At 37.5% G+C, this 23,979-nt stretch overlaps 2 protein-coding genes and 1 non-coding gene across 11 annotated transcripts; all 3 read left to right on the top strand.

The window, feature by feature from the left end:
• Window positions 1-1,075: 1,075 nt before the first annotated feature.
• LOC149952682 (U2 spliceosomal RNA) lies at window positions 1,076-1,267 on the top strand. Its single transcript, XR_016480158.1, has one exon. It is a non-coding gene; the product is annotated as a U2 spliceosomal RNA (small nuclear RNA).
• A 6,855-nt stretch (window positions 1,268-8,122) lies between these two features.
• Window positions 8,123-21,370, top strand: Nhe3 (Na[+]/H[+] hydrogen exchanger 3). Of its 9 annotated transcripts, none has more exons than XR_016479897.1 (19): window positions 8,124-9,043; window positions 9,106-9,338; window positions 9,400-9,477; window positions 9,548-9,722; window positions 9,786-9,891; window positions 9,954-10,095; window positions 10,165-10,359; window positions 10,429-10,542; window positions 10,618-10,729; window positions 10,859-11,012; window positions 15,766-15,817; window positions 16,042-16,068; window positions 16,426-16,535; window positions 17,511-17,619; window positions 17,750-17,842; window positions 18,234-18,281; window positions 18,653-18,792; window positions 19,457-19,504; window positions 19,879-19,953. XR_016479897.1 is itself a non-coding variant. In XM_090168710.1 (18 exons), exons 1-17 carry the CDS (start codon window positions 8,794-8,796, stop codon window positions 19,193-19,195), a joined length of 2,007 nt encoding a protein of 668 aa, XP_090024836.1. In that variant the 5' UTR covers window positions 8,124-8,793; the 3' UTR covers window positions 19,196-19,244; window positions 19,457-19,504. The 9 variants fall into 9 exon arrangements, 7 of the variants coding, with proteins under 7 accessions (XP_090024837.1, XP_090024834.1, XP_090024836.1 ...); XR_016479898.1 differs by having other exon boundaries at window positions 18,653-18,736; window positions 19,879-19,941; XM_090168710.1 differs by lacking the exons at window positions 18,653-18,792; window positions 19,879-19,953 and adding an exon at window positions 19,187-19,244.
• A 159-nt stretch (window positions 21,371-21,529) lies between these two features.
• Window positions 21,530-23,128, top strand: ND-MWFE (NADH dehydrogenase (ubiquinone) MWFE subunit). The gene is made up of 3 exons (XM_090170223.1): window positions 21,530-21,723; window positions 22,190-22,276; window positions 23,016-23,128. The coding sequence occupies exons 1-3, from the start codon at window positions 21,625-21,627 to the stop codon at window positions 23,040-23,042; spliced, it is 213 nt and encodes a 70-aa protein (XP_090026349.1). The 5' UTR covers window positions 21,530-21,624; the 3' UTR covers window positions 23,043-23,128.
• The last annotated feature ends 851 nt before the right edge of the window (window positions 23,129-23,979 follow it).

Here is a 23,979-nt window from a genome sequence, read left to right as displayed (position 1 = left end):
AAACCGGCTTATAAGAAACTAAACAAATAAAGCGAAATAACTATATAAAATAACTGAATTCTTTTGATTTCCTCGGGAAATTCCCCCTAGTTTTTGTGTATGACGCACCGACAGAAGCGAGGCAGCGAAATATGAAACAAAAAATAAACTAAATTTCTAAGTAAAAACTATTAATTTACTAAAATATTCATATTGTAATTTTTTTTAAAAAAGCCCAAAAAATCTGGATTTTTTCAAGTGGCTATAACCGGCTTTAACCAGGTGGCTATAACCGGTATGGCTGGTTCTATGCCAAGCCTGGAAATAACAGTTTAGTAAATAATATTATACATGAAAAATAATAACCATAATCTTTTAATTAAACATTTTTTAAATTTAATAAATTTAGGCTTTACTTGCACTATATGCTCTTTGTAAATACTTGGTATCGTGGTATGCAAAATGCATCCATTTATGTTTGACTGGGCTGGGTACTCAACCGTTTGAAAACGCTCTGACGCCGAATCTTGTTTCAATTTCAAGGTCGCTAATTTTCCGTTCTATCTCGGTTTTCTAGACCCCTTCTCCTGTGTCTTCCCCCTCGTTTCTGGCGAAGCGGGCGTCATCCTTTGATAAAGTGTAGTAGTACTGGCAGTGCCTCTGTGGGTAGGGGATTTCACTCGCACGCTGTCATCCCCCATTCTGTCTTCCCCTCTACATTGTACATCTACTATTTCTCCCTGCCTTTGCCCTCGCCGACATGTAGCCGTTTGAATGTATATTCCCTTTATCCGCGGGAGTTTTGCCACTAGATTTATCGCTATTTTATCGATTGAAGCAGGATCTGGGGAAACTAAGGAATTGGTATTGTTATTTATTTCTCAACCGCGTTTTAACTAATTACGACTAATTTGAGGATTAGTAGATACTTAATTTTTGAGCAGTTTCTCGAAGGTTTCCCATCCCCGGGGTCCAAAGACCGCGGTATGGACGCCGCACCCGTTCCCCTTCGTGTGCTGGACTGCAGGGCGGCGACTTTGATCGTGTCTCTTTGGCGGCGCCGGTATTTTTGAAATCGCCGGCCCCTTTGGAGGTTATCGCTTCTCGGCCTTTTGGCTAAGATCAAAGTGTAGTATCTGTTCTTATCAGCTTAATATCTGATACGGGTCCCATCGGGGCCCAAGATATTAAACTTATTTTTGAACGGCGGCGGAGAGTTCGGGGCTTGCTCCACCTCCGCCACGGGTTGGCCTGGTATTGCAGTACCTCCAGGATCGGCCCACTTCCGTAATTAAATCAAAAATCAAACACATTTCTTATTTAGAAAGTACTTATATAAATGTAATGGTACGTTAATAAAGTCCCTTAAATTAACATATTAGAGCCCTATGACCATGTAAAAATAGTACTATTTCCAGTTTGGTTTTAAGCTGAATATTTCCCGAATTAGCCTTTTCAGTTTACATAGAGCCACGTATTGGCAAATGCAAGAAGCTCTGCTGGATTTTCGTCTGCTAAGCAGACGCTTTATTGAAAAATCGTCTGCTTAGCAGACGAAAATCCAGCAGTTCATGAGCTTCTCGCATTTGCCACTAGGTAAACTGAAAAGGCTAATTGAACTTGTCTTTGTAGTGTTTAAATAAAACAGCGTTATATGTATTTTGTAGTTTTGTAATAAAAATTATAAAGTATTTATTAACTTCCTGTTTTAAAAAGATACATACCCAAATTTCCACAACCGAATAACAGTAAAAATTCCATTTCAAATTTAATTCAAATCACTAATATAATTTAAAAAATTATAATAAATAAAATACAAAAGTTTATTCAACACCCACTTTGTCCTTTAAATTTGCCAATTTCAAATACATTACCGCCATTCATCGATTTCAAATATCTAGAACTGAATATAAAAATTAGTATCGTGCAAAAGTACCAATTTGACCGATTACGATAAAATATAAGTTGGTGTTATAACTAATGAAATTGGCTGCACTAGTGGTATTTGAAAATAAATTTACATTATTGAAACTGGCTCATTATAAGCGTAAAAATAGTAACGCAAAATGACAATTTTATCACAAAACTTTATTTAGAATGACTAATCGTAGATGTCGCTAGCTCCACCGAAACGAGCGGATATTTTGGAATTTCTGGGATAAAGTCATGGCAGCCGAGATAAATCGTATAGTACTCTCTCTTCTCCAACGAATCCGACTTATTGTAAGTTTGTAACTGTGAAATTTACCATATCGTAATAAGATTTGTATGCATATATAAGAAATTAAAATAAATATACGAAATCTAATCCTCGAGTTGTTTTAAATTTTAAATAAGCAATTATAATAGCAGCAACATTAAAAATAAAATTTTGTATTAATCTTGATAGTTAAAACAAGAATGTATTTATTTATACTCAGGGAGAATGAATATGTCGAGATTATTTTTAGCTCCTCCGCTTTAATAAAATCAAATAATACTGCAATCTCATTGGTTCTTAAAAATAAGGTTTTCGACGCGATTAACGCAGCTGCGAGGACGCAAAAAATAAGACCGCCTCCTTTTTCCTCCCCCCCCCCTTAGCGTGACGGGCCTCAATTAAGTTAATTAACGTGTCCGTCGATAGTCTCGACATATTCATTCTCCCTGAGTGTAAATAAACACATTCTTGGTTAAAATCTGTAACTAAACGTTACATAGAATACTAGTTAATATTGACCTCATCTAACAGATTACTTAATTTACTATTACCGTTTATCTCTACAAGTTTTTAATGGAAAGGGGAAACCGAAGAACTCGAAGGAAAAGCCCTTCAGCCAGTGGGTGAGAACTTAGAAGGAATGGTTCCCAGTTATAACCATTGAGTTGGGACAGGAATTCATACCTCGAACTTATGTATGAAATCCTGGTTGGGAATATATAACTAGAGATACAATTATAGCTTCAGAAATCGGGGTTTCGCGGGACAAATTCTTCACTGACTTTCAACTTTATCATTCGGCGGTGGCGCGTTCTATCTTTTCTAAAAAACTTTTTTTTGTAAATATCGTCTGCTTATATATTTTTTTGCACGTGTTCACGTGGCAATTTGTATTTAGATATTTAAATTACTGGGAAGAAACTCAAAATAACGTTTAATATTCTGATTATAACAAAAAGTAAATATTGTATTACTCTAACCCTTGCTCTAACATAACTCCAAACTATTAGAATGAAAATAACTTTTGACCTTTGAACAATATCAATTTAGTATTTTCCTAATGCATTCCCTTTGCACCTTCTCATTAATATGCTTTGCTATTTTACTGAGTCTTAAGTCGGTGTAAAAATTAATTACTTTAGGGACGGGGAAATTTAAATGATATAGTTCTAACCAACCTCTTGGTCAAACACGTGATCAACTGATCATTCAAATCTAGGAGTGTTTCATCATGGTCAAATATGGTCATGGTATAGGCACCTCCGAACCAGCAACTCAATTTTTAAGGTAAGGCGCCTTGATTTTCCAGTTTAATGCTTCTTATGCATTTTTCCTTTATTTGAAGAATTTTAACAACACTCTCAGATGGATAAATTAACCCTTCATGATTCCGTAGGATTATTAAGCCTTCCGATGTTAAGCAATAATCATGTTGGCGATATTTATCCTTTCTTCATGTACAGGTACTGAAATAAACTGTTTCTTTCGTGTTTCTCGCATTTGCTTTTCACCCAGAAACCGTTGTGAGAAATGTTGTTGTAATTTTGCCTAAGCTCAATGCTGCCGCGCAAAGCACAAAAGCATTAACGACCAAAACCAAAATATGGAGAAAACCCGCGAAATTCAAACTTTCTTTGCCTTAAGATACCCCAACTTACTTCTTTCAAGTTTATTTAGTAGACTTGAATTTTTCAACTCAAATTATATTCTGGTACTAAACAATTTACAGGCCAAACGATATTTCAGAAATATCATTAAAACCATGTCTTAAAACGCGAAAAAAAATGCGTTTTGATTTGACTTTTAAAGAAAATAAACACATTAATGCGTTTTTAGTTTTAAAATAATGCAAAAACCTAAAATAATGCGTTTTGCAACAAGTCATTTCTCTAAGAACAAAAATTTTAAATTCGAAAATTAGTTCAAAATTGAATTTAACGTATAAAATAAGGATAAATAAAACCAAAATCTGTAAATCGAAAATTTGGTCGTTAATGCTTTTGTGCTTTGCACGGTAGAATTATATTAATTTGACTACCATTACTCAAATTATTGCAGTTTCCCAATTTGTTTGAAATTTCACTAATTTACTTGAAAATAATTGACCCGCAATTCAAACAAAGTTATCTTAATATAATCGTTTTCGGAACAATTTAACATGAACATTTTCGTTTCTGGAAAAACGTTTCAAATTGTTTTTTCTTTCAAACTTACCCTTAAACTTATAGGCGAAATAAATTACGTTTATGCGAAATTTACTAGTGGTAAAATGTACCAGTGATATCATAAGTAAAATAAAAGCGGTGAGAATGTGCATTCTGTAAATAACAAGTAACTGCAGTTTAAATTTGCCCTGTAGGTGTAGCGGGGATAAAGCTAAACAAGGTGTCACGGACAATTAATAATAATAATCAGCTAGGCTAATACCCACGGCACCACCTTAGCCCTAAGTCATCAACCGACTTTGAAAACCATTAATTCGGGTGGCCGGGTTACGATGCGTAGGAGGGTGGTGGCAAGCCCTTCACGCCACGCGAAACCAACAGCTCCATACACTCACTATTACCGTTGACCTCGACAATTGTTTATGGGAAGGACAAACCGAAGAATTCTAGAAAAACACCCTGTAGGGAGAAAACTTGCAAACTCTCCGCGGAAGGAGCAGTTCCCAGGGCCGGATTAACACTATTGGGGGCCCTGTGCAAAATAGAATTTGGGGCCCCTAAAATATTTCAAACCTTACTTTTTGACTCTATTAACGTTAATGAGTTATAAACATAAAATACCAATAGAAACAGTTATTTCGAAAACGGGGGCCCATGTGCCATGGCACACTTGGCACGTGCCTATACGGCCCTGGCAGTTCCGATCGAGTTTTCATCCAGTGTCACAAGCTGGAGTCGAACTCTTGCTGCGAGGCGAAAGTGCTAACCACTCCGCCACCCCACTTGAGCACACTCAATCCCAAAAGGTGATCATTAAGAATGAAATCGTTCAAAGGGTAAATGGCGAACATCTTAGAGTGCGAGAGACAATCAATTTCCAATCCGAATTGGAGCATGCAGAGAAAACTACTGCCTAATTAAAGTCTGTTTATTGAAAACCAACCATTTTGAGAATATTAATCAACTTATAACTTGAACATCCAAAAGGGGCCAAAAAGTGGATAATTTAGCGTTTGTGTGCCTTTCCACAATAGGTCTAAGTTTTCACAAAACAGTTACGGATATTTAAGAAAGCAATGTTTATTTAAATGCACTCTTTTAATTTATTTATACAAGAATATACTTATTTAACATCGTAAGAATATATGTTAAAGTTAATTTAATTACATTAAAATCAATTTTGAAGTTGGTACGAAATTGAAAGGACCGCTCCCGTTAGCCTGAACCGAAGCGTGTTACCAGCCCTTACCTGATTGAAGTCTGAGGTGGAGTCGGACCAATTGGCCAAGGGTTAACTCTCCCGGTGCGCAACCAATCTTGCCGGACACAAGTGCCGGACCCGACACCCTTGTAAAAAGCACCAGTAATTGCAACCCTTAGTCCGTTAAGGTTCAAATTGACTCAAAGAATTTTGACATTTGTTCGAAAGGGTATGGCGTCTAGAAGAATTTTGACATTTTTTCGAAAGGGTATGGCGTCTAGAAAAATTTTGACTTTTTTTCGAAAGGGTACGACGTCTTGAAGAATTTTGACATCTGTTCGAAAGGTTACGACGTCTAGAAGAATTTTGACATCTGTGCGAAAGGGTACGACGTCTTGAAGAATTTTGACATCTGTTCGAAAGGTTACGACGTCTAGAAGAATTTTGACATCTGTTCGAAAGGGTACGACGTCTAGAAGAATTTTGACATTTTTTCGAAAGGGTACGATGTCTAGAAGAATTTTGACATTTGTTCGAAAGGGTATGGCGTCGGGGGCTCTTCTCAAACTTGGTACCCTGTCGAACCTTAACACTGCCATAAACTGTCTCCTTAGAGGTTTCTAACTTTCTAAAGGGCCAAGCAGGTGATCTGCGGTGTTTATTTTCCACTAATATTGAATTAGGTGTTGTTGTCCTCCGTCAAACATATTGGGATCCATCTTTGAGATTAGTCTCTTCTCTCCATTCCACTTTAGTTTGGTCGCTGGGCTGTTCAGGGTCGATCTCAATTTTGGTGCTTAGTCGTACCTTCACGTCCCCTTCAACTTCCTCTATCTTTGTTAAGGGGCCATCAGTTGATTCGCGGTGTTTGATTAGGAATTAGGTGTTGGGATCCGTTGCTGAAATTATAGTACATTCTGTCCATTCCACTTCACGAATCTCGCCTGTCTAGCCTCTCCAGGAGCTCGTTTGAAAGTGGAAAGGCCCCACTTATTTTGAAAGCCCCCACCGATTTAAAGTGGTATGTTTTTCTTGATCTCTCGACGAACGCGTTTTCCTTTTTCCCTAGATGACGACGTGCGGACACGTGGACATATACACAAGGACAGCCAAATTTCCTATCAAGTCGCTGTAACTAGTGAGAGCTACGCTCGATTGCTCCGGTCAACAAAGAAAACAAAAGTTAGATATAAAGGGTAAAAATAAACAGTAGTAAAAAAAGAACAAAATATACGTTGAGAAATGCTCTACCAAAATCTAATCTCTGTATTCCTTCCGTTTATTAGAGAGGTTGTGCCCGAACAGAATATGTACAAAAATCGTGTAGGGGGAACTTGTAGAAGGTGCACATATGTACGTCTACAATCCTACAAGTTCCCCTATCGGGCGGTGGCTTAACCTATCTAATGTCTGTTCATGGATGTAGAAACTTAAGAGATGTTTGCTTACTACTTTTATTTTTCCAAGTTGACAGGTACTAAGCAGATGGCGCTATTTTGTCAAAGCTCGAAACTTGTTTCGGTTTCGATTTTTAGGAAAAATAGGGCCATCTACTGGGAAAACTGAAAAAGCCGCAAAAAAACGTAAGCAGGAAAAGGAATTAAGCTAGGAAATTCACATGGAATTTAACGGGTACTATATTCGCGACCCAAAACTACCGCTACGCCCCCTTTGGTTCGCAGACGCTATTAGTTTTTCATCATCGTTCAAGGTTTTTAAAAATCGTGCATGCACTACTGATCATCGTTATTAGTAAATTTGACTCTATACTGGCATTTTAATATAATTTTTACATCGTTTGTTTATGTTTTGATAAGTTTATTTTAAAAAAACGTTCTTATGACTTTTTAATATGTCTGTAGCAGACGCTAGATCATAGGCGCTAGCCGCGCTACCTCGGAAAACCTAGCGCCGTTACGCCACCTAGACTGGTTTCACCGTTTCGGTCCCGAATAATAACCCTATGACAGTGGCTCTTGAGGCACCGACTAGTTAAAAACTTAAAAGCTACGCTCTAGTAGGCATTGCTATAATAGTCCTAGTTCTAGGAGCAGTCTAAACCGTCTGCTACCCACTTTATTGAAATTCATGAATGGGCTTTCATTTTCTTTAAAAATAGATAATTGTACTAATAAAAAAAAATTTCAGTGGCTCATCCATAGATATAAGAAATGTATATAAAGGTCTAGATAGATTTCGGGGCGTCTAAGCCTAACATAAAATACGGAATTGACACCTAGCAGACACCGAGGAAGGCACGTGACCAAGAGCGCGAGCTCTCTTAGCATTTTAGTACTAAGTGCTTGACCTTTCCGCAGGCCGTAGTCTTTAGACATCATCTGTTGGTGACTTTTAGTATAATTTTTAAGCAGGAGACAATGGCTCTCGCGACGATAGCACGAGCTTTCTTACCGATAGATAGCGTCTTATAAGGATAGCAGAAATTACGCGTTTCTGCTAGCTGTCACCTCCGTATTCACTCCCTTTGAAATATTTTATCTAGACCTTTATATACGTTTCCTATATCTATGGGCTCATCCGATCCTAAAAAAAGCTTAGCCGGCGACGACTATCGGAAATTGCGGGGAAACGAAATAGGGGAAAATAAATTTCTTGGCTACCGGAAAGGGAAAAAATAAAATAACCTAAGTGGAAACACTGGCCGGCACAGCAGCCCGCGCTACCTGAGAGCAAAAGTTAAGTACGTCCAAATAAGAATCCTTGAGTTATTTTAAATTAAGGTGACTCAGTACAAAATTTTCCATATATATTTTCAGTCTATTTTTATCAATTTTCATTATTAGATTATCATAGACTATGCTAGATTTCCAACCTAAAACTGGTTTTTCTCAAATAGGGGTTTTCAGACTTGCTTGACTCTTGCTCCAGCGCCCGGTACTGCAACTTTCTGGGAGTTAAATCGGTTAATACGGGCACTTTGGCATGGAGGAATTGGAGATTAGGTTTTCATAACGTTGAGAAACATCATTCGGAAAGCTTAGCGTAGTATTACAAAGTCAATTTGTTTAAGCAATTGATTAAATAATCCGTGTTTATATATTCCGAAAAAGAACACGCAGTATTTTAATAGTATCGTGATTTTCCAATGTCATCGTATGACGTATTTATCCTCAACTTCTGGCCTTAGTTTTTTATGTCGGAACCAAGTCGTATGAGTAACATTTGTTTTCATTGATTTTATTAGTTATTTGGAAATTTTTGGGGGAGTGACAAGAAGGAATGTTGACATGGCTTCGAACGCCCGAAACGTCGTTTTGTTTATATCTATTTTATTAATAACTTTATATTTTAATTTTGTTAAATGTAATGCTCCGAGTGATATCAAATTGGATGAGAAAGCAAGAAGTCTTCATAGAGTAGATTGTTTAAATATTCTTGCTTATGTGTTTTTAATGATAATTACTGTATGTACGATATGGCTTTTTAAACATAGAAGAGCTAGATTTATACACGAAACTGGATTAGCCATTATATATGGTAAGTGTAGAATCACAAAATTATTGCTATAGTATTTGGTTTTACACTTTGTATTGTTTCAGGATTAATAGTAGGAGTTATTATCAGATATGCTGGAGATGACTCCGAAGTTATTCACATGAAAGTTGTCCCTGCTTCTGGTTTCAATGATACTGTTAATCTTTTACCCGATAACCTCTATTTATCCCTCCATTTGAAACAATCTCCCACAAATGAAAAGACATTGAATAAGACGTACGCCTACGTTTTCCGGGGAGAGTACAATGATGTTGAAGGGAAAAAGCTTGATCAAAAAGTATTAATTTTAAGTTATGTATTTGAATTTTATATTTAACACAATAAATTTTGTCATTTAGGCTACATTTGACCCTGAAATATTTTTTAACATTATTTTACCACCCATTATATTTAATGCTGGCTATAGTCTTAAAAGGGTAAGTATGGAAAAGAATATACTTTTTACTTGCAGCTGAAATATTTATAGATTTATATTTAATATTTTAGAAACATTTTTTCCGTAATTTGGGCACTATCATGACATTTGCTTTCATTGGCACAACTATTTCGTGTTTTGTTGTGGGGTTAATACTGTGGGCTTTTTTGCAACTAATGCCATACATTCATTTCACCTTCAATGAGTGTTTATTTTTCGGCGCCATTGTTTCTGCTACAGATCCTGGTATTTAACTCAGTGTTATAATAAATTCTTAGGAATTAATTTTTAATTTTGGCCCATTTCTAGTGACTGTCCTAGCAATTTTCAATGACTTGCACGTTGATGTCAATCTGTATGCCATGGTTTTTGGGGAAAGTATCCTCAACGATGCTGTAGCTATTGTGCTTGCTGGGTATAAACTTATTTTAAAAGTTAACTTAATCATGGATGTTTATAATTTAATCATATTTGTAGCGCAATCAACACGTATGCTGAAAACTCCAATTTGGGAGAAGGAGATCAATGGAAGGCCGCTTTAACCGCTTTTGGAAACTTTCTGTATATTTTCGTCTGCTCTCTGTTAATTGGATCAGTTACTGGCTGTTTGACTGCAATTATATCCTTTTTATCATTGCTCATTTACTTGTTAGTGGGTGAATATTTTTCCTTAATTTAATCCATTCACCTGACGAAGTTTACTCGTCTCTGCGATTTCCCCTTGCTAGAATCCTGCCTTTTTGTCCTCATGTCATACAGCACATTTTTGATAGCGGAAGCCGCAGATCTAACTGGAATAGTTGCCGTATTGTTTTGTGGCATTTGCCAAGCTCATTATACGTATAATAACCTGTCTGTCGAGTCCCGATCTAGAACGAAACAGGTATGTTAAGATTATTTCCATTTGAAGCCTAAATATTACTCAATTGCGCTAATGCCACTTTAAACGTAGGTATTTGAGCTGCTTAATTTCTTGTCAGAGAACTTTATATTCACCTACATTGGTGTTTCAATGTTCACGTATCAAAAACACCACTGGGACGCTGCTTTTATTATAATTTCTTTTGTAAGCCTTGTTTTATTAATAGTAAAGTTTTCACCTAGATAAAATTGTGTCTAAATGCTTTTATTTTATAAATAGCTGGCAATTGCAGTTGGAAGAGCTATGAACATTTATCCTTTGTCGTTTCTGTTGAACTTAGGCAGGCATCATCAAATACCCTTCAATTTCCAGCATATGCTCTTCTTTTCTGGTAATGATGAATGTTTTTCTATGCCACTGACATTTTTATCCCGATACTAGTGACGCATCTGTTGCACCTGCCATCCATTAGCGTGATTTATTTATTCATTGAACTATTTTCTATAATATTTTCTTGTAGGTTTAAGAGGAGCTATGGCCTTTGCTTTGGCTATTAGAAATACATTCTCGGAACCACGCCACTTGATGTTGACAACTACTTCGTTAATCGTCATGGTGACTGTAATGCTCTGTGGAGGGTTAACAACTCAACTTTTGACGTGGCTTGGAATTCCGTAAGCTGTTTTTTTACCTCAAGACAATTTTTGTTTTAAAGCAAGTGGCGTCTTTAACATTGCCACCAGTATTATGTAAAGGCCCCTGTTATTAGAGATGGCCATGAATCTATTGGATTCTTCTAAAAATGCGACTTTACTGGAGTGCTTTGTGCCATCTATTTATGGCCAAGGAAGCTAAAATCAAAAATAGCCAAATGATAACATCTTAAGAGAGCCATTGTAGAGTATTATAGTCAGACAACTTATTTAGTGGAGTTAAATCTAAATTATATATCCCATGAAAAATTTTGTTTATAATGGCTGCGTTCAGTACTTAATGAAGTATCTGAAAAATTAGTTTCGTTGAGACCATTGCAAACGTGACGTAGGATCTTGTTGAACCATTTTTACGCTTGTTGTAAATTTTGTAAAATATCGTCTGCGACGTCAGGTTACTGTTGATCAAAGGAAAATCCTGCTCTTAAAGCTGATGACTTCAAAGTGACGTCAAAAAACCCAAGCAGTAAAAAACTGCTGACCGTTGAGCTCAGCGCTGAGCTTTTTTAGAGTTACTGAACGCAGCCCTTAGCTGTAATTTATGTTATTGACCAATTTACAAACGATCCAATCAACTCGAGGGGTACCTAAAAGTACCGCCTTTTTGATCTCAACGCTAGTGACATCTATCGCGTTGAATGGTGGACCGCGTGTTCTTCTATCTGTTATTTTATCCCTTCTATGGTGGTTTTTGCCCATCTACCCTCAGTTTTCACTATATAGCACCTTAAAGGTCAGTAGAATGTATATATAGTTTAATTTGTGTTATTTAGCTTCTAGTTAGCGTCTTTTTCAAGGCGATCACAATTAGCCTCTTGTGCCAAGGCTAAGGGTTCTCGCCATTTTGCCCCCCAAGATCCCCCCCCGTCTTCCCAGCCACTTCTCCCAGCGATGTCGCTAGATGGCACCACGGCCTAAAGCAAACCCGTCCAGCTGCCGGCGCACTCTGCAGCCCTCTCCGCGGGTGGCTCTGACGTTCTTGTGCCGCCTTCCTCACAGCCATCTCCGGGTGACGGCCCACACTGCTACCAGGATTGTCCCGACTGCAGGCTGTTGAAAGCGACAATCTTGAACTCCGCCGACAGCTTCTTGCCAAACCCACTGTAACTGTTTCCAACCTCTGCCTCCTCAACCTACTATAGGATTCCTCTCCAGTCATCCCATCTCCAAGACTCCGGCTGATCCTCCCCCGACCGTCTCTTTGCCAACTCGGGTGCTGCGAGTCATGGCCAGCCCCATCTTGCTCCGCCAAATGTCACCAACAAGCCGCCTCCTACCCACCTGCAGGACCCGGTTGCCGGTTGGTAGACTGCTGGAACTCGGCGCAATCGCAGTAACCGGCACACAAGCCCAAACGTGCATCCCCGGCTTCGGACACGCGAAAGCCTTGTCACCAATCTGTTCTGGGTGTAGCATCCCCGACCGCCTCTAATGGCCTACAAGACACCACAAGAATCTACATTTCTTGCTTACATAAGAACCTACAAGTGCAGGATTTCGAAGCTTTTCTCCAGGCTTTTGGAATCATTCCCTTCAATCTTAAATTAGTCACGCTCTATGAGCAGGACTTCCAAACGGCATTTTTTGATGCCCAAACGGGGGGCTCCGACCAAGCTCTCAGCCCCGCCATCTGGCCCGAAGGAATCTCAGTAGCTCGCAGTGAGAGGTCGGCCAAGTGGCGCCCCCCCCACTTTGCTGGGGAGAAGGAGTAGACCCGAATTGGAGCCACCTCGCGGCCAAAACCACAAAGTCTCTTTTCATCTCCCGCGCTCACGCTTCTACCACAGCTGAGCAACTAGAGGACCACCTCTCGCAAAAGGGACTTCACCCCGTCTCCGTCTCTCTCATTCCTCCGGCCACGAGTCAGAGCTTCTCCTCCTTCGAGGTCGAGCTCCCGACCCACGAAGCTCACTTAGCCTTCCTACCAGAAAACTGGACCAAGGGCATCCTCGTCGCCTACTACAAGCTCCCGGCCAAACCTAACCAACCTCCACGTCTTGATGACACGAGAACGCAGCCGCAGGCCTGACTTACCCGACCCACCAAACCACAACGGAACAAGCCACTATCTCTCTTATACACTAACATCCAATCTCTCACCAACAAACATTACGCGCTAAGGGCTTTTTTGGACGTTCAGTCAGTCAATTATAGCACTTAACGGAAACCCACGTCGATGAGTCGCACTATTCCCCTGACCTGTTCGGCCCCTCCTTTGTGGTGTACCGAAAGGACCGTAACAAGAACGGCGGAGGCGTCTGCCTGGCTATACACGACGAACTCCCATCCTATCCGATCGACCTTGAACCATTGGATCCTCTAGTCTAAGGCTATACTGCATTTACCGCCCTCCATCAGCCAAGCTCGACTTTACTAAGCGCCTTAACAAACTAATCTCTAAACTGGCTACAGCTTCCTCTGACTTAATCATCGTAGGCGACTTCAATTACCCCAACATCGACTGGCAGTCGATGACTAGTCCTAGTCCCAGTACGGCACCATGGCGCATCTCCCTGGTCTCGGTGACCACGATTTCCTCCACTTTGACATTCCGGCGGTCAAACTATCTACCTGTCATACGGCACGTTCAGTGTCGAACTTCAAGCTTGAGAACTTTGATGCTATCTCCCGATGTGTCTCGACCTGAGTTCCCACATCTCAGTCCAAAATGCTTGGACTTCCCTCAAGACTGCCCTAACTGACGCAATCCAGCGCCATGTGCCTTTTAAAAAGATATCCTCCCGCCACAACTTTCCTTGGGTCGGCCCCTCCCTTCGACGTTTTATTCGAATAACGAAGTGGAGGTACAATCTGACACGTTCGTACCCTTCGACTTCCAACGTCCTGAACTTCAAGCAGCACCGGGCAAAAATTAAGTACGCACTCTGGGCAGGACGCACCCGCCACCTCGATCAAGTTGCCTCAGATCTCACCGAAAACCGTCAACGGTTTTACCAGCTTGTGGCCCGAAAAAACAACACCGCGGGGATCCCGGAACTTAAACTCGATGGTCTCCTGACTGGCTAAGACCTTCTTAAAAACCTTCCCAGCCCATATTTTTGATACGGTTCCCCTCCTACCGTCTCGAGCGCCGACAATGCCTCCTATCGTCTTCTCGGCAACCGGAGTGTACAAACTCCTCGCTAAAGTCAATGCCTTCAAAGCTCCTGGCCCTGATGGTATACTGGCTATCGTGCTTCGCCACTGCGCTGCAGCCCTGGCTAAGCCTCTCACTCAACTCTTCCAGCAATTGTACAACACTGGAGTCCTCCCCGATGAGTGGAGTACTGCCAACGTTACCCTGGTCCCGAAGGGAGGTGACCCGACTGACCCGGCCGAGTACCGGCCAATTGCCTTACTCACTCAGGTGTTAAAGGCAGATGAGCACATTGGAGCATCTGATATCACAGCCCATCTAAACAGGCACGACCAAATTCGTCCGTACCAACACGGTTTCCGGTCCGGTTTCAGCACTGAAACCCAGCTGCTGTGCTGCGTTGAGGACTGGATATCTTGGCTTGAGAGAGCAGGGAGGGTTGATATCGTTTTCCTGGACTTCCAAAAGGCCTTCGACTCAGTTCCCCACGAACTCCTCAAAAATAAACTCCACTCTTACGGTATCAAAAGGGCGTACCCTTAACTGGATTTCTGCCTACTTAGAAGGCCGAAAATTTCGAGTGGTGGTTTCCGGTGCCCGGTCAGAGTGGTATCCCGCGTCGTCGGGTGTTCCACAGGGGTCTGTCCTTGGACCCTTATTGTTCATCATCTACATCAATGATCTTGGCGACAACGTCGTCTTAACCCTCTACATATTTGCGGATGATGTTGCTCTCTCTCGGGCAATTTTCACTAACCAAGACTGTGCCACACTCCAATCTGTCCTTTCTAAAATTGAGGATTGGAGCGTGACTTGGCTTCTACCTCTCAACTCCAAGAAGTGCACAGTCCTATCGCTCCACAACCGCGGCTGCCCCTCCCACGCCGCAGTTTACTTCCTGGCGGTGAGCCCCTCCCGCAGGTCATGTCCCACAAATATCTAGGAGTGACCTTAACACCTACTCTCGAGTGGCACACTCACATTGCCCACATAACGTCTTGGGCTGCGCGTTCCTTAGGACTTGTGAGGCGCCACTTGGCGCACTGCTCATTCGCCACGAAAACCTTAGGTAAGCCTACCCTCGGATACTGCTCCGCCGTGTGGTCCCCAAACACCACCAGCAGTATTCATGAAATTGAAACAATCCAGCGGCGGGCTGCTAGGTTTGCATCTAGCGTTGGGTTCTCCTGGAGTTTCAGTATCACCCGCGTACTAGACAACCTCAAGTGGACATAACTATCCACTAGAAGGCGCCTGCGACGTCTCACTCTCGTCAATAGTGTGATTCACAACGCCTGTGGGGCACTTACTCCCCTATCCAAAACTATACCGAAATGCCACGTACATTATTCTGGGTTTTCGTCTCCCAACGCGAAAAAAATCCCTTCTTGCCGTCCTCTGTCCGCGACTGGAACTCCCTCCCTGAACACCTGAAGGTCCTCCCACAGCGTGCTCAGTTTCGGAAAGCGCTCGCTGCGTACTTTGAAGTGCATGACTAAAATCCCCCCTGTCTTGACGTGATGGGTTAAGCAAATAGTGAACTAAAAACTGAAGAACTTTTGAAAGAAGAGCTACTAGTCTTCACATTGAGCTTTAATAATTTTTTTTTGTTTTCAGTGTTGGAGTTGAAGAAGAACACGAAATGCTTCAGTTTGGTGGAATGCGAATGGTAAGGAAACTTCTCATTTGTACAACATATCAGTTGATATTTTTTAATTTAATGTTTTTTTTTATAATTTATTATGATAAATTGGCGTCTTCTCCTTTTCTTCCATAGCTTCCTTAAATTGTGTTTCAGGCCTATTTGGTTTTAGGCCTACCTTTAAAAAAATGGTGCTGGTAGAGTAGGTCTTCTGCGTAGTTCAGACTAACACCCTCCGCATGTTTTTTTAGGTTTATAATTCTATGGATGAAGGGGTGGTAAGAACAATATCTTTTGTCCTAAACCCCCAAATATCATTAAAAAAATAATTTTAATTCAATTTTAAGATCTTTCCTCTGTCTCTCCAATTTTCTAACTCTACCATTTGCACTCCATTAACTCGTTATAAGGGACAAATTCTGCTTTTAGTGGGCATAAAAAACTAAGTTTAAGCACCGGCTACCAATTTGAGAGTGAGAGAAACGTGCAAAAGTGTTTTTAGGAAAATGTACGAGGAGTGTTTGTGCCAAACCACTTTCCTTGTCTCTCCTGAATGCTTATTTATCCTCGTTTACGCATGCTTTACGTCTAATTTTTACATTTTCATCTAATATGTTTGCATCAATGCCTTCCAGATTCCCCAAGTAACAACACCTACTGAGCTTAGGAGTCCTCCTGCATCCGAGAATAAAACTCCATACGAGAAAGCTTGGCTTGTTAGGAAGTGGTATTCCTTTGATGTAAAGTATCCTTTGGTGCTATTTGTAACAAAAATTATTCATTTCTTGCCTTTGTTAGGTTAAATTCAATTATTTTTTAAATAATTGATTTTAAATATACAGTAGTTGCTGTAGCAATGCCCATGTAAAGCAAAATAATTACAACTACTAATGAATTTAAGATAAATTTTAATTTTATTTTAAATTACAAACACATGAAAATTATTAATGATGGGCCGAAACTGATATGATATTGGTATCGCTTACCGATATCGAGATTTTGCCGATTAATCGGTTTGCCTCAACCATGGCCAACGTTTGTCAAAGTTGACTGTGCCTCAACATTACCGATTTTACCTTTACCTAACAGGGATATTTTCTGATTTTTCGCAATATTCTTAAAAACTAGGTAGATGGCGCCACTAATTTATAGGCAAAAATCGTTTAGATATCGGTAATTATCGATTAAATTACAATATATTGCCAATAAAAAAAGAGTTGCAAAATCAAAATAGACAGTAAATTGAATTGAAAAAAACTATCAAAACAAATTTAAATAATCAAAAATTGATCAAGGTTCGTACACGACCTGGAAAAGTCAGGGAATTTCAAAATGTTTCCAAAAGGTCAGGGAATTTCAAAATGTTTCCAAAAGGTCAGGGAATTTGAAAATGGTCCAAAAAAGTCGGGGAATTTTAAAATGACCCCATAAAAGTGAGGGAATTTTTAAATGATCCCAAAAAATATCGGTCAAATAAATTTTTGAAAGATGTACAAAATAAATATTTTCCAAGATTTTACCTCCAACCATTCATTTATTCTACAAAAATGGTCAATTTGGTCAGGGAAAACCTGGAAATGTCAGGGAATTTAATTCCGGAAATTTTGTACGAACCCTGTTGATTAAATCGGAAAAATCAGAATTAAAAAAATTTCGTTTTTCAACTTGGAAAAATATTTATAACCCTGTTTGTTGGAGTACTTCACTCAGCATCTCTAAGATATATGAAACCATTCCTGACGCATAGCAGACCCACTTTAATGGACACTCTGCCAGCGTGTTGCCTACCCATTGCGAGGGTTTTAACTAGTACTCAACAGTTGTCACAGGTAAACAAAATATTTTGTTATTATTCCATGAAATCTTAATTATATAAAAATTCAAACCATTCATAAAGCAAAGCCAACCATAAATACCTCTTTCTTTTTTAATGTGAATTTGTATGATACTAATTTGTAGGATGACAACCGTCATCACGATGATGATTCTGACACAGACCTGTGTATAGATGAAAGTGAACTTAACAACGCTAGACCTAACACTGTTTCTAGGGTGAGTGAACTTTAATTAGCATTTTATTTAATTCATAACGCGTTTATTTTGATTTCACTCGGCGATAACAATACGCATGCTCTATTTAAATCTCTGCCAAAACAAAATTTAATTCTTGATATCGCGTGTAACTAGTTTTTAAAATAGTATAAATTTAATATATTTTTTATATATACTTCAGTATATCACTCGCTTGCGAAATGCTAAAGCTATCTTAAGAAGCCTTCTGCCTTGTGAAACAGAAATTTTATTTTTACACTCTCAATACATATTTTCACCCCAAACAGTGTTATTTGTAGAAATTGCATGCGCATTAATTATTGTGCACTAATTTTTTAATTTTTTTCATTTCTTTTACTCCTCTTTTTATTATCAATAAAAAAACCCTCAGCATCGTTCACGTAGTAATCGAGGTGCCACAAACGGGCCTTCATTAACAGTAAGGGTTTATCCACATTTTTGTTAAACTATGTTGGGTTTTTGGTAGTTATGTAATATTTTTCCCTTGTGCTCTCCTCTTGCACAATTTTTTGCACAATGAAATGACACAAAATACCCTTTGTGAAAGACCTATTTTCAAGGTTTTTTTAAATTTTTTTGCTTGATAATAACATACTAATTTATATAATAGTTAGTGGTTCCAAGCAATCTGTAATTGAATATGAACACAAACTAAATGATAAATTTTGGTGAAAATATAATTTCCCTAAAATATATACCTTGAAAATAGCTTTCATTTAACTCTTAGGAGAATCTCCTTGAATTTATTTTTGTAATATTTTGTTTTGTGGCCCTTTATTTACCCCTTAGCGTTCGTCTGTAGCAGAATGTACGAGCGTGGACAGCCAAAATTTCATTTGACGTCGAGATAAAAATGTATATTAAAGAATTAAGGTGTTTATAAGCTCAGTATTTATAAACATCATCATTCCCCTTAAACGCAATTTGAGGTCAGAACCACAATGTTATATTTATTATTTTCACATCCACAAACCCACCGAAGCCTTTTTCTTTTTAATAATTTTTCAACTCTCTCAGTTGACAAAAATTGGGATGAAATTTAGAAGCGTTATAGTTTGGTTTGCGCTTGCGAACGTACCCTAGATAATTTTTAATTTGAAATGGCTGTCAATGCGAAATGTTGCATGTTGATTGAATCCTGTTAAATTTTTTACTACACTTTTGCTAATCCCTTGTTGGCTATTGTTTGTTTTTCTTTTCAACAATGTTATGGTAAAAATGCTCATTGGCTTCTTTTTGCTTTTAAAGCTGTTACTTTTCCAAGCTACAAACTTGAATTTATTGATATTTATATTATTTATAAAGCTGGCCTGATTCTTTTAGGTTTTGTAGATTTGCTATAACATTGTTTTTGTGTGGACCTCTTTATTCTGTTTTCTAAGTAATATTAACATTTTGTACTATATAAACTTTTGACTAACGTTTCCTACTATTATAAAGTTAAGACATTCTGACGACTATACAAATTTAATATAGAAATATTACGGTACATTTTAGAAATTTAAATATTGGTTTAATATTTAAAATGATATCGCTTCCTTCGTAGAAATTTTTTATTTACTTTGCTAATTTGTTTCATTGCCGTATTTTCAGTATCAAATAAATTATGTGCAACCTGACTGACGGCTTGATATGCATGATGTTAGTATTATTTGGTTTTACTTTTGTAGATTATATATTGTATTGTAGACTTATGGTTTATTATGGGTAGTTATTATTTTTAAATACAGGATTATCTGCTTTTTCCTCCCAAAACATGCACAATAGGCTAATTATTTTTGTTATATAGAATATTGTTAAGAAACTAAGAGCCAAGGCCTAAATTTTCTTTGCAAAGGCTTATGTGCAATAGTAAGGGCCAAAGCTTTTTTAAAAGGCTTAAGTTATATAGCCAAAGCCCTATCTTCAATAACAAATACCCAAATTAATGAATATAATTGCTTAAGGCTCTGTTTTTCTTAATAGCTCTGTTACGTTAAATAATACAATGCTTCAATGTAATAATCCATATTTAGAGTGATTCTGCTATAGAAGGAGATTTGGGACTGACCAGCACTGGAATAATGCAGATTTCTCAAACCAGGGTTACTATTCCTGGTTTGCGTGGTGACTTTCTGTGATTATGTACATTATATAGAAAAAAGTTTTATTATTATAATTGAAAGCAAAAGTGGCCAACAACTTTATTTATCTCTTACCATGTTAAGTTTTTATGAGCTTTCACTTTTATAGGTGTAGTGTAGTTATTGTAAACTTCGGTTACTTAATATAGAAAACCAAACTGGATACCGCCCATTCTATTGTTTCTGTTACGCTCTCTCGAGCTGATCACTCATCATGTGCCAAGGCCCTATTTAAATGAGATAAAAATATATATTTTGGAGCTCTTTTCAAAAATTAATTTGACCAAACCCTAATGGAGAGGCCTTGTATAAGATTACAAACAAATTCCCAGTTACATAAAGTATTTTTTGGATTAGAGCATGTTTTAATCTTCAACCATATAGTGTAAGAAAATTCTTACATTTATGATTAGTTAAAACAAAAAACTTGGCAAACAATGTAACACTCGTGAAATACAACTTTATATATTTATGCACAGAATTCAGTGTTTTTTATTACAGTATTCTAAAATGTGGTTTTCCTGAAGAAATTAATGTGAAATACGCTTGCATGGCTGCAACAGTTTACTTTTAAAAGATTACGCTATATTAAGATAATATCTGCTTTAGACTTCTTGCCAAGGTTCTATTGATATTGGTAAAATATTTCAAATATTCCCACCAGCTTAGATATTGCTTAGTTATGGTAATATTTACAAAAGCATTTTAAAACTCTTCAAGAAAGATATAAAGTTATCCCTTAGACCGCGAAAAAATTAACAAATGGCGCCTCTTTTGAATGTTGTTATTGAATTAAAATTAAACAATATAATTTACTGTTTAATTGTCAGTCAACTAGAAGTCCCATATCACTCACTTTGTAGTATATTAATGGTGTTTTAAATTTAAATATTATAACTATTTACTGGGCTTTTTAGATGCGTGCCTTAATTATGTGGAAAAGTTGTAATTACTCTTTAAATACTTTCATAATTGGTGCAATATCTATTAAAAAATAACTTTTTTTCGGTTTAAGCTTTTCCATTGAAGTCTGTCTAAATATTGTTGACAGTGTAAAAATTATGTTGGATTACCATTGCGACAGACTCATAATCATTTGCACTTCGAAAAAAATATTTATTGTATAAAGTTACGTTTTAGGCATATTTCATGTAATAATAAAAGTATATAATGTGACGTGCTTTATGTATTTACACATTTTCAACTTGATTCCTAATTTCGGTGAGATGTTTGTTATACTAGTCGAAATATTACTTGCTCATATTTTCTTTTACATTGTAATTATATTTAATTTTTTTCATTTTCATATCACACTACTGTTCTTGGCTTAAGCAGTTGTGTCGTTGTAATTGCTATATTCATAATGTGTATAGTTTGTAAATAAAGTAATTTGATCGCGGTAAACGCTTGGTTATTTCGTAAATGAAAAATTTAGGTGTAAAGAACGATTCTCCGGTTTGAATTTCGTGTCATTTTAAATTAGTACATAATGCATCAAATAAGCTCACCTAGATGGCGACGGCAACCGAGTCTTAGCAGACGATTATAATTTAGGCAGGGTGATTTAGGGTCATAACAAAAGGTTGACGCTACCAAAGATTATTTTCTTGTGGTTTTTATTTAAACTTACAAATTAAAATGTGGTACGAAATTTTACCAAGTATGGGAGTAATCATGGGATTAATGTCGGCACCTATAGCCGTAAACATGCTCCTTTGTAAAATCACTTACGGAAAGGTGAGATTGCGATTGCGTTCTTTTAGAAGAAAAGGCTTCGGAGTAGATTTTTAAGGGAAATCTAATTAAAGCTTGGATTGAAAACGTTTTTAATCCAAGATTAAGGCAAGAAAGGCGTTAGTAGAAGGAATAATAAATGCGTGTATTAATTAGGCGAAAGCGTTAAAATAACTTTGCTAGGTGTAAAGAAGTTCCTAAGTGAGCACTTAGGTGTACCACTTCTAATCTCAATTAAAGTTGATCTTTATTTTTTGCTTATTTTTATGTTATTTTAATCAAGTTGAACTCAATATTGTAAATTTTTTTAAGTAAATATGCCTCTGCAAATAAAAGATTATCATGGTGCAAAATTGCATAAGATTTCTAACGACACTATTGTAACAGTTACCTAGTAGCTATTTTTCTTATATAAAATTAAAAAATATGAACAAAACAAACCAGATATCATATTTTAATTATTTTTCAGCCCTATGGCAGAAGAGTGGGATGTGCAAGTGAAAGGAAATATACAATGAGGGATGAAAGACTGACCGGAAATCGATTCGACAAGATTGTAAGTGGTAAATGCTAAACAAGTTAGCATATTTTGGAAAATTAAGTTACAAAGATGGGCAATAGTATCAGCAAAGGATAGGGGACTTAACTATTTAAATTTAAAATATTGCTGACTGATACCATCGAGGGGTAAGACACTCTGCGAACTCGGTGTACACTGCTGTACCTTTGACAGTGCTAAATGGAACTCGCAAACTCTGGAAAATATGTAGCTTTAACAGTGCTAAATGCACAAACTCTGTGTACAGATTATCTGAGACTGTCTTACCCCTCGGATACCATGGATTAAAAATAATGTTACTTGGTACTATTATTATTAATCCAATCTCATACTTTTCCACTAATAACTTACTTTTATATTTCATGTGGTAATTATTATTTTTAAAATATAGAACAATTAGCCTTTTCTGTTTCGATAGAGCCACTCAGTGGCTAACATAAGTAGTTTATAAACTGCTGGATTTTTAAAGACCGAAAGAATGTACTTAAGATATTGAAATTCAGCAGTTTATAGCTGCATTCAGTAATGCTCAACAGAAACATCGTTGAGTAATCGATGTCACCATTTTGTTATCGTACGGCTTTTGCATTTTCTTGAAGAGATGTTTTAAAATAATTTCATTTTTCAATGTTAAATAGAGAACTAAATTAGATTTACATTATAAATTTCAATGCCTATATAATGCAAATGTTTTATAAGCAGTGTTTTTACATCATACGTTATTGATATTTTACAGGGCTTGGATTCCATTCCTGATAATTGATGTATTCAAACATTTCATACTTGTAAAAAATTATTGTCAATATAGCTTTTTAATTGTTTAAAAATAAATAGGGTTATTACACTGATTGAACACTGTATTTGTATTTAAGCAGTTTCTGACTTCTGTATTATCTCTTACATACATTTTATGGTCATTATATAACCCCAACCATGAAAGTATACAACAAACTCAATAGGCTTTAAACACAATATCTGCGCAAACCCCAACTTTCTATCCATAAATGCACCACCCAAGCTATATTCGTAGCCGCAATAGCTTGGATTCCTATTAGCTGTGTGCTTTAGGTCATTACGGTACCTATAAAATAATATTACTCTATTTAACATAGTGGGTAACAGTACTAAAAAAGTTTTTTTGGTTGTTTTTGATAGTTTGCCTTTCTCAATGACCCCTCTTGTTTATTACCTTTTCCCCCGAGACTAATCTGTATGAGTGGAAGCTTTTCAGATTGCCCCAAAACTTCGCTCTTAATGGCGTATCATACATGGATGATTTCCCCCTGCTTCGGGTTAGCCCGGCTATTCTTATTTTCCAGAGGAATCAAATGGGGAAAAAGCTGATAGCTTTTCTCCCCTTTTTTATTCAGTATGGTGCCCAATAAATTGAGCTGAACCGAGCAAACTAGCAGCCAAGAAAGAGATTTAGACCAATAATCAGAATGACACCCCCATTTGTAAGATTTATTGAGAAAATGATGGGCTATTTGGTGTTATAAAATCTCACTTTCTAATAAGGTGTCAAGATTTTTTATGTAGTTTAGTACTGCAATAGGTATTATTTTAGAGTTCGTTCTAGTATCCTCAGAAATGACAGTGGCGTTCCTTAATAGCATGTCGCTTTTGTTAATAGGGGGGACCGTGCCAATACTGTTCGATGAACCAAATGTGTTCATTTTAATATATCTAGTGTTAAACCT

This window comes from Leiobunum rupestre, chromosome 3, assembly GCF_980474605.1.
Source record: "Leiobunum rupestre chromosome 3, qqLeiRupe1.1.hap1, whole genome shotgun sequence".
NCBI classification, from domain to species: domain Eukaryota; kingdom Metazoa; phylum Arthropoda; class Arachnida; order Opiliones; family Sclerosomatidae; genus Leiobunum; species Leiobunum rupestre.
Note: the sequence above shows the minus strand (reverse complement) of the source record. Positions and strands in the feature narration are given on the sequence as shown.

Excerpts from the sequence above, each read along its gene's own strand:
- Nhe3 (XM_090168705.1), top strand. The coding sequence starts at position 8,794 with ATGGCTTCGAACGCCCGAAACGTCGTTTTGTTTATATCTATTTTATTA. Across the intron at positions 10,543-10,617 it reads CTTTTATTATAATTTCTTTT|CTGGCAATTGCAGTTGGAAG; the intron begins GTAAGCCTTGTT and ends TTTTATAAATAG. Across the intron at positions 10,730-10,858 it reads GCATATGCTCTTCTTTTCTG|GTTTAAGAGGAGCTATGGCC; the intron begins GTAATGATGAAT and ends ATTTTCTTGTAG.
- ND-MWFE (XM_090170223.1), top strand. The coding sequence starts at position 21,625 with ATGTGGTACGAAATTTTACCAAGTATGGGAGTAATCATGGGATTAATG. Across the intron at positions 21,724-22,189 it reads GTAAAATCACTTACGGAAAG|CCCTATGGCAGAAGAGTGGG; the intron begins GTGAGATTGCGA and ends ATTATTTTTCAG. Across the intron at positions 22,277-23,015 it reads GAAATCGATTCGACAAGATT|GGCTTGGATTCCATTCCTGA; the intron begins GTAAGTGGTAAA and ends GATATTTTACAG.